Source organism: Saccopteryx bilineata, chromosome 1 (genome assembly GCF_036850765.1).
Source record: "Saccopteryx bilineata isolate mSacBil1 chromosome 1, mSacBil1_pri_phased_curated, whole genome shotgun sequence".
In the NCBI taxonomy this organism is placed as follows: Eukaryota; Metazoa; Chordata; class Mammalia; order Chiroptera; family Emballonuridae; genus Saccopteryx; species Saccopteryx bilineata.
Genome location: NC_089490.1, coordinates 191250605 through 191271059, shown reverse-complemented (window position 1 = coordinate 191271059; position 20455 = coordinate 191250605). Strand labels below are relative to the sequence as shown.

General features: G+C 46.3%; 1 protein-coding gene across 1 annotated transcript; it reads left to right on the top strand.

The window, feature by feature from the left end:
* The first annotated feature begins 640 nt into the window (after nucleotides 1-640).
* Nucleotides 641-18555, top strand: MGST2 (microsomal glutathione S-transferase 2). The gene is made up of 5 exons (XM_066253468.1): nucleotides 641-849; nucleotides 6112-6211; nucleotides 14387-14457; nucleotides 17783-17864; nucleotides 18311-18555. Exons 1-5 carry the CDS (start codon nucleotides 792-794, stop codon nucleotides 18438-18440), a joined length of 441 nt encoding a protein of 146 aa, XP_066109565.1. The 5' UTR covers nucleotides 641-791; the 3' UTR covers nucleotides 18441-18555.
* The last annotated feature ends 1900 nt before the right edge of the window (nucleotides 18556-20455 follow it).

Genomic DNA, 20455 nt, shown 5'->3' with positions numbered 1-20455 from the left:
AGTTGAAGAGAGGAAGGGGAGATTGTTTTGTAATTGGCCCAGGAAGTGCAGGTGCTGATGCTGGAGGCGAACCCGCAGCCTGCTGGCAATTAGAGGGCCGTCAATTAAGAAAAGAAATCAGGTTCGTGGAAGGGAATATGGGGGAGGGGGGATGCATTCCAGGCAACACTAGAATCTATGTAAACACGATAAATTAAAATCAATTAAAAAAAATCAGGTTCAGGCCTGACCAGGCGGTGGTGCAGTGGATAGGGCCTTGGGCTGGGATGCAGAGGACCCAAGTTCAAAACCCTGAGGTCACTTGCTTGAACACAGGCTCATCTGGTTTGAGCAAGGCTCACCAGCTTGGACCCAAGGTCGCCGACTTGAGCAAGGGGTCACTAGGTCTGCTGTAGCCCCCCCAGTTGAGGCACATATGAGAGAGCAATCAATGAACAACTAAGGTGCTACAACAATGAATTGATGCTTCTTGTCTCTCTCCCTTCTGCCTGTCTGTCCCTTTCTCTCTGTCTCTGTCACACACACACACACACACACACACACACACACACACACACACACACAGAAAAAGAAATCAGGTTCTGGAAGAAGATCCCAGGCCAGGCCTGCAGGAGGCGGGAGGCATTACTGAATCCTGCTTCTGTTCCTGTTCCGGGGTGAAGGTCACTCAGCCAGTAGGATCATCTTTTATTTTTTCTTCCTGCCTTCTTAGGAAGGTCTGGAAAGTGCCTGAGTTATCTTCCCCTTATTTTTACGAATAGTCCCGTGTGGCAGGACGTTTCCTGTGAAAGATGGCTGGGAACTCAATTTTGGTGGCTGCTGTCTCTGTCCTCTCTGCCTGCCAGCAAAGTAAGAGTCCCGGGCAGTGTGTGTGTGGGTTGGGGGGGCAGAGGGAAGGGAGGTTGGTTTTGAGGTTTCATACTTACTTGCTGGTGGCCCTGTGTTCCTTGAAGACAGTTATCTGCTCTGGGTCATTGAGCCTCCTTCCCTGGGGACAGGTGGAGAGGCGAACCTTTGCAGGGATTAGTTCTCCTCTGTGGTTACAACCCATAGCCCAGTGCAAATGAGCATGAGAAGTGCGCTCACCTAGGGGAAGGAATTATACATATTAATTACAAGTGTTCCAAAGGTAACATTGTGCATGTCTATACACTCTGGCTGTGAGTTCTTAAATTCTGATCTTTTAATTAATGTGTGTTTTTTTTTTTTTTTGTGGTAGTGGTGGGATACGAACAATGTGTTTTCTTAAATAAACGGCTTATGGCAGGTGAGACAATCAGGTTTTAAAAAAAATCTTGCACAGAAATAAGAGTTTCTGATTAAGTCAGAAACTCTAAATGTTAAAGCACCTTCCCACTAGGATTATTCGCTATCCCAACAGCCCGGTTAAATAAGAGGCATTTTCTCCACGGGGATCACATGTGGTCACAGTCTCTTACCTTCTGAACAGGGAAAAGGGCCTGAGCCCTGGTGGGCAAGATTTCATACCAAGGACACGTACTTGCTTATCTGTCCAAGTGTGTGTGTACCAGGAAATGGAGCAGGGCTGCGGGCCACATGCAGGCACCACAGTTGAGGCTAAAGTCCAGCCTGCTTACACACCCTCAATGTCCTGCCTAGCCAGTCTGCTTTGTGGATTTATGAAAATATAACACCTTAAGATGCATGTTTTGTGGGTTGAGCTGCAAGCTTTTCTGGAGTAGAGCAGACGTTTATAACTGCTTTAAGAAGCACTTAGGTCTGACGTGTGCCCTGTGCTGACCCCCTGGTTCACACAGACACGACAGAGGCCCTACCACCCTGCTGACCCTCATGCCCACACTGCAGAGAGCACAGGAGCAGGGCCATGGGTGCCCCAGGTGACGCACGGGGGAGTGGGGAGAGAGGAGGAAAGACCCGGCCAATGGTGGCTGAGGGTGGACAGGGAGTGTTTGAGGATGAATGGCGGGGAGGGTGGGGGAGAGGGGGTAGCAGTTAGTTGGCACCAAGAACCGGAATTTGCTGCTTCCACGAGTGTTTACGGAGTCGGGACACCATGTGCCATAGAAGCGCTCAGGCTTTGAAGACCATCTTGACCCTGCCCTGCTAGCCACTTCTCAGTCAGGTGCCCCTGGCCAGGATAGTGTGTCCTTCGAGATGAAATGTCCTCATCAGAAAGGATTAAACAGGACACTGGGCATTCCCAGCGGGAGCCATGGTTTCTCTCAGACCCCTAATCTGAGAGAACAGAAGGGGGGCTTCCACCCCTTGGGGCTCCACTGGCCCTGCTGAAGCCTCCTTCCTGGGGCTGGGGGTATGGGGGGGATGCAAACACTTCTCCCCTTCGCTGCAGCTCCTGCCCCACAGCTGCTGCTATGGACACGGCCGGCTAGGTGCAATGCACAGGCTGGAGGAAGACTCCAGAGCCTACTTTCCCAGGGCTTTGCTCTGAAGCTCTAGGTTCTTGCACCAAGTCCCAGTTGCCCCCTCAGTAGACAGATCTCCTTTTGGCTCCAGCTGGGCCCAAGAGTCATTGGCCTCTCTAGGCTCACCATTGCCTTGCAAGGTTGGAAACACCAGTGCCCATCACACACTCTTATCTCCCCTCCGCTGTCTCAGGCTTCAGTGATGTGACAGCGGTTGGAATGAGAAAGACTTCAGTCCTAAGTCCTTGCATGCTTTAGACATTCAGCTCCAGCGGTTAAACTCTAAACACCAGTTTCTTTGTAAGTAGCCGGGATCACAGAGGCAGAGAACTGGCCTGGTGTGAGAGCCCTTGCTAAACTGGGTTTGGTATTGACCCACTGCTTGGCTTCTCAGAGGGGAGAAGACAGCATGGAGGGAGGGGAGAAGACAGCATGGAGGGAGGGGAGAAGACAGCATGGAGGGAAGGGAGAAGACAGCATGGAGGGAAGGGAGAAGACAGCATGGAGGGAGGAGAGAAGACAGCATGGAGGGAGGGGAGAAGAAAGCATGGAGGGAGGGGAGGGGCAGCATGGAGGAGGGGAGAAGACAGCATGGAGGGAGGGGAGAAGACAGCATGGAGGGAAGGGAGAAGACAGCATGGAGGGAAGGGAGAAGACAGCATGGAGGAAGGGGAGAAGACAGCATGGAGGGAAGGGAGAAGACAGCATAGAGGGAGGGGAGAAGACAGCATGGAGGGAGGGGAGAAGACAGCATGGAGGGAGGGGAGGGGCAGCATGGAGGGAGGGGAGGGGCAGCATGGAGGGAGGGGAGAAGACAGCATGGAGGGAGGGGAGAAGACAGCATGGAGGGAGGAGCAGGGCAGCATGGAGGGAGGGGAGAAGACAGCATGGAGGGAGGGGAGAAGACAGCATGGAGGGAGGGGAGGGGCAGCATGGAGGGAGGGGAGAAGACAGCATGGAGGGAGGGGAGAAGACAGCATGGAGGGAGGGGAGGGGCAGCATGGAGGGAGGGGAGGGGCAGCATGGAGGGAAGGGAGAAGACAGCATGGAGGGAGGGGAGAAGACAGCATGGAGGGAGAGGAGGGGCAGCATGAAGGGAAGGGAGAAGACAGCATGGAGGGAGGGGAGAAGACAGCATGGAGGGAGAGGAGGGGCAGCATGGAGGGAGGGGAGGGGCAGCATGGAAGGAGGGGAGGGGCAGCATGGAGGGAGGGGAGAAGACAGCATGGAGGGAGGGGAGAAGAGAGCATGGAGGGAGGGGAGGGGCAGCATGGAGGGAGGGGAGAGGGCAGCATGGAGGGAGGGAGGGGCAGCATGGAGGGAGGGGAGGGGCAGCATGGAGGGAGGGGAGAAGACAGCATGGAGGGAGGGGAGAAGACAGCATGGAGGGAGGGGAGGGGCAGCATGGAGGGAGGGGAGGGGCAGCATGGAGGGAGGGGAGAAGACAGCATGGAGGGAGAGGAGAAGACAGCATGGAGGGAGAGGAGGGGCAGCATGGAGGGAGGAGCAGGGCAGCATGGAGGGAAGGGAGAAGACAGCATGGAGGGAGGGGAGAAGACAGCATGGAGGGAGAGGAGGGGCAGCATGGAGGGAGGGGAGGGGCAGCATGGAGGGAGGGGAGGGGCAGCATGGAGGGAGGGGAGAAGACAGCATGGAGGGAGAGGAGAAGACAGCATGGAGGGAGTGGAGAAGACAGCATGGAGGGAGGAGCAGGGCAGCATGGAGGGAGGGGAGAAGGCAGCATGGAGGGAGGGGCGGGGCAGCATGGAGGGAGGGGAGAGGGCAGCATGGAGGGAGGGGCGGGGCACCATGGAGGGAGGGGAGAAGGCAGCATGGAGGGAGGGGAGAAGGCAGCATGGAGGGAGGGGAGAAGGCAGCATGGAGGGAGGGGAGAAGACAGCATGGAGGGAGGGGAGAAGGCAGCATGGAGGAAGGGGAGAAGACAGCATGGAGGGAGGAGCAGGGCAGCATGGAGGGAGGGGAGAAGGCAGCATGGAGGGAGGGGCGGGGCACCATGGAGGGAGGGGAGAAGGCAGCATGGAGGGAGGGGAGAAGGCAGCATGGAGGGAGGGGAGAAGACAGCATGGAGGGAGGGGAGAAGGCAGCATGGAGGAAGGGGAGAAGACAGCATGGAGGGAGGGGAGAAGGCAGCATGGAGGAAGGGGAGAAGGCAGCATCGCATTTCAGTCGGAAACACACCTCCTCTAATTCTCTAACACAACAAAGATTGAAACTGCAAACTGGGTGTGGAAAAGGAAACTTTTTAATCATTTCGCAGGTGGAAAACAGTCATCGACAAACTAAAATAAGGGAGGCCGGGATATTATTGGGGAGTACTGGTGGGCAGCGGAAACCGGAAGAAACCATCCGGAGGGGCATGCTGGACACCAGCAGTTCAGTATGGGGTGAGAGGAAGGTCATGAGGACAGAACCCAAACACTGACGGCCAATGGGAAGTGCGTGTCCAAGAGTGAATGAGGCTCCCAGATTTCACTGTAAGGTTTGATAATCTGATACACCTTCCAGACAGCAAACGAAGGAGAACAAATACCTTTTTATAATAGGAACTCTGAGTCAGGCAGGGAGCCATCATCCCCAAAAGGTTTCTTGTGACTCCCCCACTCCCTCCCCCCCACCCCTCGTCTCCAGGCAACCACTGATCTGCTCTATGTCACTCTAGATTCACCTGCATCTTTGAGAATTTTATATGAATGGAATTATACAGTGGTGGGTCTTTTATTCGGTCTTGCTCCTTCTATTCAGCACAATCATTCTGAGATTCGCCCACGTTGTTTCCTGTGTCGATAGTCCATTCCACTGTATGGTCGAGTAGCATCCCGTTGAATTCATATGCACATATGCCACAATCTGTTTACCCACTCACTTCTTGACAGATATTTGTGTTCATCAGGGTTCTCCAGAGAAACAGAAGCAATAGACTATGTACATGTCTGCATGCATACATATTGGTCTTAAGAAACTGCTTCTTGCCATTGTGGGGGCTGGCGAGTCTGAAATGTGCAGGGTGGGCTGGAAGCTGGACTTCTAGCATAGGTGACAATGCAGTCTTGAGTATGAAGGCAGTGCGGAGGTGGAATTCCTTCCTCTTTGAGGACCTCATCCTTTTCTCCTGAGGCCTTCAACTGGTTGGGTGAGGCCCACCCACATGAAGGAGGGTAATCTGCTTTACTCAGGACTGACTGGTGTCAATGCTGATCGCTTCTAAAACAATACCATCACAGAAATACCTAGCTGATGATTGACCAAACAACAGCACTGTGGCCTAGCTTAGTTGACACATAAGGTGAATCATCACCGAGTTGTTACAAATTTAGGGTGGTTATAAATAAAGCTGCTGTGACCGTTTGTGTACAAGTCTTTGTGTGGACATATACTTTCATTTCTCTTGGGGAAATGCTTTGGAGTGGAATGGTTGAATCACATGGTCTATGTATGCCTTACTAAAATAATCCCTTCCAAATGGTTTTTTAAGTGGTTGTAACATTTAAAAAATTCCCACCAGCAGTGCATAAGAGTCCCAGTTGCTCTTATGTCCTCATTTGTCTGTCTTCTTAAATTGCTATGACTTGTCCTTTTAAGTTTAGACATTTTAACAAAGATGTTTTGTGTCTGTGACTTAAATGTGCATTTTCCTAATGAATAATAACGTGCCAGATTTTTTACATGAATTCCCCTTCTCTTGCAGGTTATTTTGCTTTGCAGGTAGGGAAAGCGAGATTCAAATACAAAGTTATGCCCCCCGCAGTCTCTGGGTCACCAGATTTTGAGAGAGTATTTCGTGCACAGTAAGTAATGCTTCTACCGTTCAAGGATATGGGGATATGGGCCGGCTGTATACACACACTTGTGCTGGGGGAAGATGTGCAGAGAGGAAGTAACCACCCTGCCTGGCCAAGACCCTTCTCAGGATGCTTGAAGCTCGAGGCACCAGTGCATGGAGTCTCTACTCACCTTGATTACAGATTCAGAGGGCTCAGCTACAAAAGAGACTGGGGTCTTCGGAGGGACAGCGATATGTCCCTGAGCATGGCAGTTTGGTCAAAGAGTCCCCTGAGAGTTCAGTATCTTCAAGTTAGATGAGTTATGCTATCAATTCTCTATATCTTCTATATTTGTTTTTCCTTGGCACTTCAAAACAGAAGCAGGTTAATATTACTCTCTGCCCATATTCAAATAAAAAAACCATCTCCTCAAATCAAAAAGCTGCAAGAAGGAGAATGCATCAGACATGCATTCATTATATGTATTTTTGGTCACCGTGTTCTTCTGGCCTCTGCAGACCCACACAGATGGTCCCACCACAAACAGCATGGCTGCTGCAAGATGCTAGCACCCCCTATATAGTCCATTACCCAAATGCAGTGCATTTAAAAACATGACACACACCACCATTTTTACCACGTTGCTTGGTTCTTCTGTTAAGACGTTGGGATTTTTAATCTGTGTTCCCAGGTGAGGTCAGTTTATCATTTTCCTTTCTTGCATTATCCTTGTCTTATTTTGATATCAAAACTATACTGGCCTCATAGAATGTGTTCGAGAATGATTTCGCAGAGAATTTTAATGAGCATGGAAGGCTGTGTTCCTTCCGTTGTTAAAATGTGCATTTAAAATGACCTGGTATTGGCCCTGGCCGGTTGGCTCAGTGGTAGAGCGTCGGTCTGGCGTGCAGAAGTCCCAGGTTCGATTCCCGGCCAGGGCACACAGGAGAGGCGCCCATCTGCTTCTTCACCCCTCCCCCTCTCCTTCCTCTCTGTCTCTCTCTTCCCCTCCCACAGCTGAGGCTCCATTGTAGCAAAAGATGGCCCGGGCGCTGGGGATGGCTCCTTGGCCTCTGCCCCAGGCATTAGAGTGGCTCTGGTTGCGACAGAGCGACGCCCCGGGATGGGCAGAGCATCGCCCCCTGGTAGGCGTGCCGGGTGGATCCCGGTCAGGTGCATGCGGAAGTCTGTCTGAATGCCTCCCCGTTTCCAGCTTCAGAAAAATACAAAAAAATAAAAATAAAATAAAATAAAATGGCCTGGACCCAGAGTATTCCTGGTGGGAACATTCTAAACTAGGGGATTTAATTTTTTTTTAATGACAGTTGGACTATTCAGGCCTTTTATTATTCCTTGAATACTTTGGGCAAGTCAGGACCCTTGAGCTGATGACATTGGTCTCTTGTCCATCTATTTGCTCCAAGGAGGACTGGACAGTCTGTTCCCCAGTCTTGAACATGTGGGATGAATACCGCTGGTAGGAGAAGAGATGATTTTAAGGGATGCATAGACATGATATACATATATTTTAAAGTTTATTGTGGCAAGAACATGTATCAAAAGAACATTCTTTTCAAAAAATGCTTAAGTGTATAATACGTTAGTATTGTCTAGAGCAGTGGCAGTCAACCTGGTCCCTACTGCCCACTAGTAGGCTTTCCAGCTTTCATGGTGGGTGGAAGCAGAGCAACCAAAGTAGAAATAAAAAGATAGATTTAACTATAGTAAGTTGTTTTATAAAGATTTATTCTGCCAAACTTAGTGAAAATCCGACATAAAGTACTTGGTAAGTGATTATTATTATATGCTTTAACTTGCTGTAACTCTGCTTTATAAATTTTATAAAGTAAAGTTACTTCCCTACTTTATAAATCACCATTACTGTGGAACTGGTGGGCGGTTAGAAAATGTTACTACTAACAGAGATACAAAAGTGGGCGGTAGGGACCAGGTTGACTACCCCCGGTCCAGAGGAACAACGTTGTACAGTGGATCTCCACAGCTTGTTCCTCTTACTTGACTGGAACTTTATGCCCGAGGCATGATTTTAGATAACATTGAGCCACAGGATGAGAAAGTCCTTTTCATTCCAATTGTCTTTGAATCTTTATGGCTATGTCAAGTGGGAAGTATTGGTTTGGGGCCAGTGGAAAGTATTGGTTTTGGGGCCACTGAAAATGAATTTTTAGTTTTGTCAGAAGAACGCAAACGTGCGGGCTCAAGGCCTTCAGCCATCAGTAGTATCTGATGAGCATGTGGCAACTTTCTGTTGTCATGGGATTTATTTCCAAACGTATCCTTTACTTAGAAAGTGATACTCTTTTTTCACTTACCATAGTGGTGTCAAAAATGCACTTTCCCTAATTTGTTTAAGTGAAAATAAAATAGTTGATGTATAGAAAAATAGTAAGTGGTCTATGCAGAGTCTAAAATTTTGACTGTGACGTGTTACTGCTTGAAGTTTGGGAGATATTATGCTGTTCAGAAGACATCATTGCAGGAGGAAAGTTCCCATCTCTCCACCTTGTTTTTCATCATCTGACAACTTCTGGTTGGGCCGCGTCAGGCATCCAGCAGGCTAACTCCTTGGGCCACGTCGGGTTCTATGCTCATCCCCAGTGTTTCCACAAATTTGATTTTCTTTTAAGTTACTGTTCTCTCCCTCCTCTTCTGTAGCCTTGTCCTAGGGGACAAAGCTGGACTTCCAAATATGCCTCTTAAGTTGCTGTTTATAAAATAAGCGTACAAACCCAATTTCCTTCTTAGAGGGTGTAGACCCAGTAGTCTTGGCTGTCACAGCCGCCAGGCAGCTGCAGGTTTCCATTAGATTTGGGCAGATGGCAATGAAACAGTGGAGCCGGAAACTGGTGGACCATACCTTTTATTCTAGCCTCACACCCGGCCAGCAAATAAACACACACACAGAGGGCTCCAAAACCCCCTCATTTAGCACTCATAAAGCTACTGACACATCCGGATTTCCTTAGAATCAAAGGCCCCCACTAGCTCAGTCCCCTCTGATTCCCATCTCCTTCTCTCTGCACAAACTGGCTTCTCCTTCAGCACCCCGCCATCTTGGCTGCTTCTCTCTCTCTCTGCAGAAACATGGCCTCTTTCTCTCACTCTGCAAAAACATGGCCGCCTCCTTCCTGCTGCTTCTTAAAACTTTTTGGTGTGAAAACCCCTCCTCCAGTACATATTAGTGTAACAAAGCCCCTTCCCAAGCAGGAAGGTAATTAGCTGTATCACCTGGGCAGCATCATTCATGTGGGCAGTGCCATTTTAAACAATAAAAGCAAGCAAAATCAAATAACACGAAGCTTACAGACTTATTTGCCCAACAGGGGTGCTCTGTTTGTTTTGTTGATTAATCATGGCAGGACAGAAAAGGATTAAAAAACAATAGCCAATAATTGGGGTGGGAGGTGACTTGGAGCCATAAAGTACCTTTTATTTTATGAACCCAGGCACAGTAGTTGTCCTGGGTTCTGTTGGAGGGGGAGGGGACGGCCTCACTCCCTTCCCTGAAGTTCTCCTCAGACGGCTCTCAGCCCCAGCCCATTCTTGCCTGAGAGTCAAAGGTTGAGGATAAATCTGGCCAAATCAGATTACTAGTCAAGCCATTTCAACTTTACATGAGATAGAGCAGGATCCCTGGGGATAACCAGTTAATTCCAAAGCCCACTTGGCTCCTTAATCTGGTTCCAAGGGTAGGCTCCCTTGAGCCCTGCCACTCCTGAGAGGGAATGCACTCCCCTCTCTGGCCCTCAGGGACCAAGAACCGAGTGAGGTACTGGGCTGTGGCAGAAAGGCCACCTTTTCCCTACCTGCTTCTCCTGCTGCTTTGCTCTAAGCATAACCAAGAAACCTGATGTTACTACTAATTCTATCTTTAAGTGGAACTTGACCTCTCACAGCGATCACTGCAGGGACCCTCTGACCTCAAGAAGTACCCCTTTCCTGTCTGACAACCTCAGGTGGGATATTTGTTTGCCAAGCAGAGATGCTTATTATGAAGCCTAACTTACGCAAGTGACCACCCCAGGACCCCTTCTCCAAAGTCCTTATTCAGTCCTCTTCTTTCCTACAGGGAGGGACTTCGAGGTAGCTATCTCTGGAGTTGTGGGTTCCCAGGACACACAAGAATTTGTCTTGGCCTTTCTTTATAAAAATAATACAGGCCCTGGCCAGGTGCCTCAATGGATAAAGTATCCTCCTAGCATGAAAACAGCGAATTGATGCTTCTCTTTCTCTCTCCTTTCCTCTCTTGCTTTCCTTCCCTGTTCTCTCCCTTTCTCTCTATCTTAAATCAATTGTAAAATTAAAAAAAAATACTGAGTGGGTATTTTCTCATTTGCCTGAGATGTAGGAGTCACTCAGCTAATTTCTGAATTTTTCAGAGGGAGTTGCTCGGCACATTGCTGTGTGTTCCACGGCAGAAAGGAAGTTCAGGAATCTCTGATGTCGCCATCTTGGTCGCAAAAACAAAATAAAACACTTTTTTTTTCAAATACAAATATCTCTTATCGTCTTCAACAGTCAGTATCAACTATTTCTGGGCCAGTTGCCCATAACCTTAATTTATGTTCTTAAGCATTAGGGGTTCACTAAGGAAGCATGTGGGGTCACTGATGATTCTGTACCTGATGACTCCCCCACCAAGATCCGCTCAAGATCTCTTTACAAATTACACTGAAGTTCTTTCTGGTTGTGATATTGTCAGCAAAGAATGTCGCCAACCTAGCCAAGATTACTGGGAGCATAGCACAGAAAGCAGATAATTCATCTCTTTCCTTTTGCTAGGTGCAGATGCATTAATTATACTTCCTGGAGAACTCTTCCCCTTTGCTTAAAATAGTATCAAATTTTCCATCCAAGTCTTCTATCAATATTCCAGATATATGGAAAAGATTTATATAGGCAGATGGGGATCCTCAAACCCCTCAGCAAGATCTTCTGAGCATGGCTTTTAAGATACCTAGAGGCAGAAAAAGCCCAATAGAGATCAGGGGAACTACCAGCTTTTAGGACATGCCCTTAAAGGCTCCAACGCCCCAAAGGGATCTCATAGGATGCCATCTGGGTCCTGCTTCAATAGTGGAAAGGAAGATCATTGAGCTAAAGTCTGCCAGACTTACATCCTCTGCTGTGAGGAAACAGGGACACTGGAAGGTAGGCTTCCCCCTCACCCCTCTAAGGGAGGGTTCAGTCTCTTCCAGCCCTGCTCCAGCCACCTATGACCTAACCTTGCCCAGAATGCTGGGGTTTGCCACTGAAGGCTGAAGGTGCCCAGGGCCGTCAGCCCCATCTACGACACTGTGGACGAGCCTAGGGTATTTCTTCCAAGAAGCAGGTAAACTGATCTCATTTGCACAAGGGCCAATTAACTATGTCTTGCCTGAATAGTCAGGTTTTTTATTCTTCCCTCAAAGATCTCTGTTGTGGGTGTTGATAGTCCTATTTTCTGCTGCTTTGTTTAATATATAGTGTTTCCTTTATTCCTCCTACCTCAATGCCCCACTCATATTTCAGGCTGGGACCTACTCCAAATTTAGAGCTCTCTTTCCCCCTTTTGCCAACTTCTATTATGAATCTACCTTTGTCACCCAGCTTAGTGTATCCCAAGGTTCTCTTTACCAAGCCACAGTCACAGAGCTCCAGGGAAAAGCAACCTGGTCTCATCTCTCCAGACAGAAGAGAACAGAAGCTCCATATCCACGCATGCTGCAGATGGCTTTTCCAGTCTACCTGAATTATTACCAGCTAGAGGCAGCTGTCATTGGGACTTGGACATAAGCTGCAAAGTATAGAATTGTGACAACAATTCCAGTGCCATGCGGACTTTTTCTGGATGTGGACTTTTCCTGGACTCTTGCTCCTTGTGACAGCTCCTAACAGACTGAACTGGGGTTGGGTGGCATTTTCCAGGGATTTGGCATGGTGTTGGGGCCAACTTGGACTTGGTGAACATGTTAAGTACACTACTCTTTTATAGATTCTTGCTGTATTGGCCAAGAGTTTGCTTAAAGGCTTTAATCACTGTAAAAAAAAAAAATAGAAGACTAGATAAAGAAGATGTGGCACATATACACCATGGTATACTATTCAGCCATAAGAAATGATGACATCGGATCACTTACAACAAAATGGTGGGATCTTGATAACATTATACGGAGTGAAATAAGTAAATCAGAAAAAAACAAGAACTGCAGGATTCCATACATTGGTGGGACATAAAAACGAGACTAAGAGACATGGACAAGAGTGTGGTGGTCATAAAACTCAACAACAAACAAACAAACAATCCAATAAAAAATGGGAAGAGGACATGAACAGACACTTCTCCCAGGAGGAAGTACAAATGGCCAAAAGATATATGAAAAGACGCTCATCTTCTTTAGTTATTAGAGAAATGCAAATCAAAACTGCAATGAGATACCACCTCACACCTGTTAGATTAGCTATTATTAACAAGACAGGTAATAGCAAATGTTGGAGAGGCTGTGGAGAAAAAGGAACCCTCATACACTGTTGGTGGGAATGTAAAATAGTACAACCATTATGGAAGAAAGTATGGTGGTTCCTCAAAAAACTGAAAATAGAACTACCTTATGACCCAGCAATCCCTCTACTGGGTATATACCCCAAAAACTCAGAAACATTGATACGTAAAGACACATGCAGCCCCTTGTTCATTGCAGCATTGTTCACAGTGGCCAGGACATGGAAACAACCAAAAAGCCCATCAATAGGGCTGGATAAAGAAGATGTGGCACATATACACTATGGAATACTACTCAGCCATAAGAAATGATGACATCGGATCATTTACAGCAAAATGGTGGGATCTTGATAACATTATACGAAGTGAAATAAGTAAATCAGAAAAAACCAGGAACTGCATTATTCCATACGTAGGTGGGACATAAAAATGAAACTAAGAGACATTGATAAGAGTGTGGTGGTTACGGGGAGAGGGGGGAAAGGGAGAGGGAAAGGGGGAGGGGGAGGGGCACAAAGAAAACTAGATAGAAGGTGACAGAGGACAATCTGACTTTGGGTGATGGGTATGCAACATAATTGAAAGACAAGATAACCTGGACTTGTTGATCTTTGAATATATGTAACCTGATTTATTGATGTCGCCCCATTAAAAAAATAAAATTATAATTTAAAAAAAAAAAGAAAAAAAAGAGTGTGGTGGTTATGGGGGGCAGGGGGAGGGAAGGAGGGAGAGGGGGAAGGGGAGGAGGAGGGTTATAAAGAAAACTAGATAGAAGGTGACGGAGGATAATCTCTCTTTGGGTGATGGGTATGCAACAGAATTGAATGAAAAGATAACCTGGACATGTTTTCTTTGAATATATGTACCCTGATTTATTGATGTCACCCCATTAAAATAAAAATTTATTTATAAAAAAAAACACACAAAAAAACCCCACCAAGTCTTCTATGAATAGAGGCCATGTGAGTTGACATTAGGACAGCTTTGGAATCTGGGGGTGACACTGTCTACATCTGACTCTCTGTGGGGCCTCAGTCTGCCTGGACTCTCGGGACTTTGTCTTCTGTAAAATGGGAACAAAATATGCTCATTTACTTCAGGAGGTTTTAGGGAAACTCTTTGAAAATCGTTTAAAAATTTCTTTTATTTATGGATTTTAGAGAGAGAGGAAGGGAGAGAGAGACAGGAACATCAATTTGTTGTTGTATGTGCCCTGACTAGGGATCGAACCAGCAACCTTTATACTCCAGTCAACACTCTAACTGTCCTGGCCAGATAGCTAGTTGACAAAGACCATTTAAAAAATGTGTTAAGTAACTTCAGTGGAAGGCAATGGATATGAAGAAATTTGGGGGAAGAAACTCATTTAATATGAATTATTTTCTGGCTTCTCTAGATAAGATACAGAATACTCTTCAGGCTCAGAATCATGAATATTTCCATAATTTATTTCTAATTCCAGCCACTTATATACATAGGAGAGTGATTCCTGGTCCTGCTCTGAGGTTTAAACACTGTTTGAGTCTTACCTCAAAAGACTTGTTTTACATGTAAGGCTCATTTAAGCTCTTTATGTAAATTCTTATATTATTTTTGTAAAATGAGAATGGACATTTTACTTCTAGATTAAAACTCAATACTTTGAATTTGAGTTTTCTCATAAAATAACTCATGTTTTTATTTTTTTCCTGCAGACAAAACTGTGTGGAGTTTTACCCCATATTCATAATTACGTTGTGGATGGCAGGATGGTACTTCAACCAAGGTAATTAAAAATAGTTTTAAAAAATTTTATTGACTTTAGAGAGAGAGAGGAAAGGAGAGAGAGAAAGGGAGAGAGAGAGAGAGAGAGAGAGAGAGAGAGAGAAAGAAAGAAAGAGAGAAAGAAACATCAATTTGTTGTTTCTATGTATTTATGCATTCATTGGTTGATTCTTGTATGTGCCCTGACTGGGCATTTGAACCTGCAACTTTAGTGTATTGGGAAGATGTTCTAAACAACTGAGCTACTGAGCTAGGATAAAGTAATATCAAAATAAATCAACTCTAGCCTGCCCAGGTGATGGCGGAGTGGATAGAGTGTTGACCTGGGATGCTGATGACCCAGGTTTGAGGCCCTGAATTTGCTGGCTTGAGTGTGGGATCATAGACCCTAAGGTCGCTGGCTTGACCCCAAGGTCACTGGCTTGAGCAAGTGTTCACTGGCTCAGCTGGTGCCCCTCAGTCAAGGCACATACAAGAAAGCAATCAATGAACAACTAAAGTGCTGCAACAATAAGTTGATGCTTCTCTCTCCCTTCCGTTCTGTCTAACCCTGACTGTCTCCCTCCCACCCTCTAAAAACAATAAGTAAATTAAAAAATAAATTAACTCTGTTCCAACAAAGAGTATGATTCTCAAAACTGTTACGGATTAGACATGCAAACCACAGACCTATGAATACTGGCAATTATCTTAAAGTAAGCAATGTCTCTGTTCATCAAAGAGCTCTGTGCTACAGATAGTCTAACTTTGCTTCATTCTAATTTAATTCAATAATTTTTTAAAAAGTGGAAACATTAAAAAAAAAGCACATAAAAACATAAAAAAGAGCATTGAAACAAACTATATGTTGGGCACTTCAGAATGAAAATGACACAAAATTTATCTTCACATCTAATACTCTAAATTCTAATTTACCTGCTGGAACAGAACATAGAATTAGCAATTCACCCTAATTATTATAGCTAATATTTATTGAGCACTTGCTATGTGCCAGGTACTGTTTTTAAGTTTTATACGTGTGTTATCTCATGTATAAGATTTATAGGATTCAGAATCTTCCTGTGAGGTAGGATCTATGGTTAATTTTTCCATTATAGATAACAAAACTGAAATACAACGAGGTTAAGTAATTCGTCCAACCTAACATTCACCACTGCGGAAAAAAATTAGCTTTCAAGTACAGAGCAGGGTCTACTGGGACTTGATCCAACAACTCATGAACTTTTCTTAAGAGTTCCCAGGGATGTAGTGCTATGGTTTATATGTGACAATGCTATGAATATGTACTTTCTATTTGACTGGGCGATCCCTGGCAAGCCGAGGGCCTGTCCCTGTCATAGGAGGTCAAACCAGCACCAGCTGCGTTAGCTGGAGAAATTGAATCCCTTTTGCTTTCTGATAACTCTGGTTGCCTCATTTGGGTTTGACCCATGATTGCTAAGATGTTAAATCCCACTGCTTTCAAAAGCAATCTTTTAACTTTGTTTTTTGTAATTTTTCCAGGGAACTGAGGAATTTCAGATACTATATCCTTTAGAGAAAGGCTTCTTAACTTTATTCCAACTCACATTTTTGTGCCTTAAGGGGCAGGAACGAAGGCCTTGTTGTCTGTCAGGCAACACCACGTTAACAACTAGTAAGACCAGAGCCTTTTGATGATGGAACTGAGTTTCTGCCGTTGGGCCCTTTGGATTTTACTGTGACGGGCCCACTGCCTGTCAAGAAAGAGTTTCTTGGGGATCTTCTTATTGTCATTTTCTCTTGATTCTTTCTCATCCAAAGTAAGTCACTGATTCACTGCCCCCGAACAGTTCCCATTGGCTTCCTGGGAGTCATTCATTAGATTGAGGGTTGCACCCTGTAGCATGCCCTGAATTGCCACTCCCTCGGGCACCTGGCTTGGCCCCCTCCTTGCCATCCTTCAGGCCCCACCATGGACGTCATCCCCTCCGAATGGGAGCCCCAAGGCGGCCTCCTCCAGTCCCCACTGTCCCACCCCTCGTTCCCTTCACTGCACCTTCAGGCTGGTCATTTTCTCCTCATTTTTCTCTTTGTTTGTCGTCTGTCTTTGCTGACAAGACTCTATAAAGGCCGGGGGCTTGTATCTATTCCACTACCAACCCCAATCCTGAGAATAATGCCTGGCAAACAGGAGAAAGTAATGAAAATGTTTGTGTCCTGACAACATAGCGTATCCGGACCTCACGGATCAACTCCGCAGGTTTACAAGGGGGTCTGGCGGGACGCACCCATGAGGTGCTGAGGGAGAGCAGGGCTCCTCACGGAGGGAAGGTGTTGATATTTTTCATTGGACAGGATGGCAGAGCATCACGCCACATTTTATATTTTTTTTTTAGGGAAAACTTATTGTGAAAGAAATCCAAAAGTCTTGAGTGTACCATCCAATGAGTTTTGACTAGTCAAACCTGCGTGTCAACCTGCGTGACCCAAATCCCTGTCAAGAGAGAGAGGACGATGACCACCCAGAACATTTCTCCACGCTCTCCCCAGTCAGTCCCTTTCGGAGGCAAACACCCTTCTGATTTTTCTCATCCTAGTTTAGCTTTGCCCGTTCGGGAACTTTCCATAATTGGAATCATACAGTATGTGCTCTTGGATAATGCTTCATTCACTCAGCATTTTGAGATTCATCATGTCCTTTCCTTGCCGAGTAATAAACAGTCCGTCGCATGGTCATCTCAGTTCGGTTGTCTGTTCTCCTCCAGATGAACTTCTGGGCTGCTCCCAGTGTTTGGCTATTATGAGTAAAGCCGCAATGACTGTTTTGTATGAGTCTTTTTAGGGTCGAGTGCTTTCATTTCTCTTGGGTAAATACACAGGCATGGAACTGCTGGGTCAAAAGTATGTTTAGTTTTATAAGAAACCACCAGAACTCTTGCCCAGGCGTCTGTACTACTTTGCTTTCCTGCCAATAATGGAGGAGGATTTCAGTATTACCAACATTTGTCTTGTCAGGCTTTCTAAGTCTGAGCCCTTTTGGTGGGTGGGCTATGGTGTCGCCTTGTGGTTTTTAAATCACATTTTGCTGACATTGAATGATGCAGAATAACGCGGGGAAAGAAACTTTCCTGTGCTTCTCGGCACATATGTGTATCTTCCTGTATGAATTCTCTCTTCAAATATTTTGCCCATTGAACAGATTAGGTTGTTTTCCTTTCATTTTTGAACTGTCGTCAGAGCTCTCCATGTATGCTGGGCACACGGCTTTCGTCAGACACACGTTCTGTGAGCTTCTCCTCCGTTTTCACGCCACACGTTGAGCGACTGCTGTCATATTCTGTATCTTCTCTGTTTTCTCTCTCTAGTTTTTGCTGCTTGTCTGGGTCTGGTGTACATATATGCCCGTCACCTGTATTTCTGGGGGTATTCAGAAGCTGCTAAAAAAAGGTAAGGCGATCCCAAGAATTGATGTTTAGGCACAAAGTAGCGGCTGGAGTCTGGATGAACTTCCTGTCCCTGAGAGGATTTTACAGCACCAATAGCTGTGATTGAGGAGGTGAGCTGCGGGGTCTGAGGCCGCATCTTCCCGAGCCTGTACACGATTAGACACGAGACAGGAAATTCAGGTATAAAAATACGCACTCTTTGACCATCACACGCTCAATCCCTGCAAAAAAAATTGCACTATTTCCAAAAAGTTACCAAGGGAATATTCCTGCCTGGCCATAATAATCCTTGGGATGTTCAAAGAAGCCAGTTGAACTTTGCGGCTAAGTATCCCCTTTAATTTGTGTGCTGAATCAAAATTTTCATGTGGCAAAAGCATGGGAGTCCTGGGCAGTGTCACCAGCAAGCAGGCTGTCTCACCTCTGTCTCTCATCTCTGTCCTGCAGGGTCACTGGTTTCTATCTGAGTCTCGGGACATTGGCCTTATTGACCCTCTTAGGCGCCCTGGGGATTGCAAACAGCTTTCTGGATGAATACCTAGACCTCGACATTGCCAAGAAACTGAAGCACTTCTAACCTTCCCCTCCCTTTGCTCTAATGCTTACAGAAGGTATTTCCACTCTGAAAGTTATGTGGTATCCCATGTTCCATTAAAACAAAAATAAAAGCCTTTCGTTTGTTTTTCTTGAAACGGCTTTGTAGAAACTGATCCTTTAGAGCAGTGGTAGTCAACCTGGTCCCTACTGCCCATTAGTAGGCGTTCCAGCTTTCATGGTGGGCGGTAGCAGAGCAACCAAAGTAGAAATAAAAAGATAGATTCAACTATAGTAAGTTGTTTTATAAAGATTTATTCTGCCAAACTTAGCGAAAATCTGATATAAAGTACTTGATAAGTAATTATTATTATATGCTTTAACTTGCTGTCACTCTGCTTTATAAATTTTATAAACTAAAGTTACTTCCTTACTTTATAACTCACCATTACTGTGGAACTGGTGGGCGGTTAGAAAATTTTACTACTAACAGAGATACAAAAGTGGGCGGTAGGTATAAAAAGGTTGACTACCCCTGCTTTAGAGAATAGATTTCCTGGTTGGGTAAGAGCTGAGGTTTGCTCTGGGAGGATGTGTCCGTATCTCCAGCGGAAGTGTGCTGAGTCCCGGTCTGAGTCCCCATGCTGAAGTCCGGACTGCCATGTGTGCCTAGCGGGCTGTGTGCAAGGCTTTCTGTGCGCGCTGTCCTCCCCTGCCTCCAAGACTGCTTCTCTCTTGATGGAAAGTTCCAGACAGACACGGATAAGGCAGATAAGTCCACTTCATTGGTGGCAGATGGCTGCACCGGGAGTGGGGGTAGGGGTCTGGAAGAGGGTGGGGTGTGTGTGGAATCAGGCAAACATCGGGAGGAGCCAGAGAAGAGAGTCGCCAACTAATAGCACAGAACAAACCTGGCTGTGAAAATGGACTTTATAAAGAAAAAAGAAAAGGCAGATTCTTTTCAAGGAACCATCCTGAGACTGTGCTCAGTGGGTGTTCTTGCTCCTGGCAGGGGGAGGGGAAGGGGGAGGGTCACTGCTGGAGGATCTGAGCTGGGTACTGATGCACTTCCTGCCTCCCGTGGGGCCTGGGGCTGGTGGCCGAGGTGTCAGTATGTGCAGTCACTGTCCGGCACAATGGCAAATGACCTTTCTTCACTTTCTTCGTCAGTAAGATGGGAACGAGTCCACCTCTGTCCTTAGGGACCTTAGGGAAATGGAGTTATGAGCATATAACATCACATCAGGAGAAGAGCTCTCAGTCAACTTTTCCAAAGAAAGTTGGATGCCTTGCGTCTGGTGTGGAGATCTTCAAGGAGCTGTTTATTGGGACTTCTCTTTTTTTTCGGGGTACAAAGAAAAGGTACAAAGGCTATGAATAATAGAAAAAGAAATAAAGGCATTTAAATATCAGTGTTTCCAGAATAGGAGGGGAGAGAACAATGATAATCTCTCACACCCCAAACACTAGTACTAAATATCCCTAAGTACGCTAAGAGCGTTTTGGACTAGGAATAAAGATATATGGCTGTAAGTCCCCCCCCCCCCCCCATTAGCTGCCAGACTTCAGACCGGGCACCTCACCAGAGGCCATGCAGCAAAGCGGAGAAGGCTCCGGAGCCAGGCAACGCCCTACAGCTTGCTGGCTTCATCAGTCTGCCGCAGTGATCCCACCGATAAAATGGGGCTAATGTTCTTTTTTTTTTTTTTTTAATTTTTTATTTATTCATTTTTGAGAGGAGAGGGAGAGACAGAGAGAGACAGAGGAGAGACAGAGAGAGAGGAGAGGGGGAGGAGCTGGAAGCATCAACTCCCATATGTGCCTTGACTAGGCAAGCCCAGGGTTTCGAACCAGCGACCTCAGCATTTCCAGGTCGACGCTTTATCCACTGCGCCACCACAGGTCAGGCGGGGCTAATGTTCTTAGATGCTGTGATTCTGTGGTCTTTTTACTGTTTTGTATTCTGATCAGTTATGGTGGCTTATAGTGTGACATGTTGTTTTATACACCGCAGACAAGGAAGAGAGAGTGCAAATATTTGACCCTAAAGCACAATTA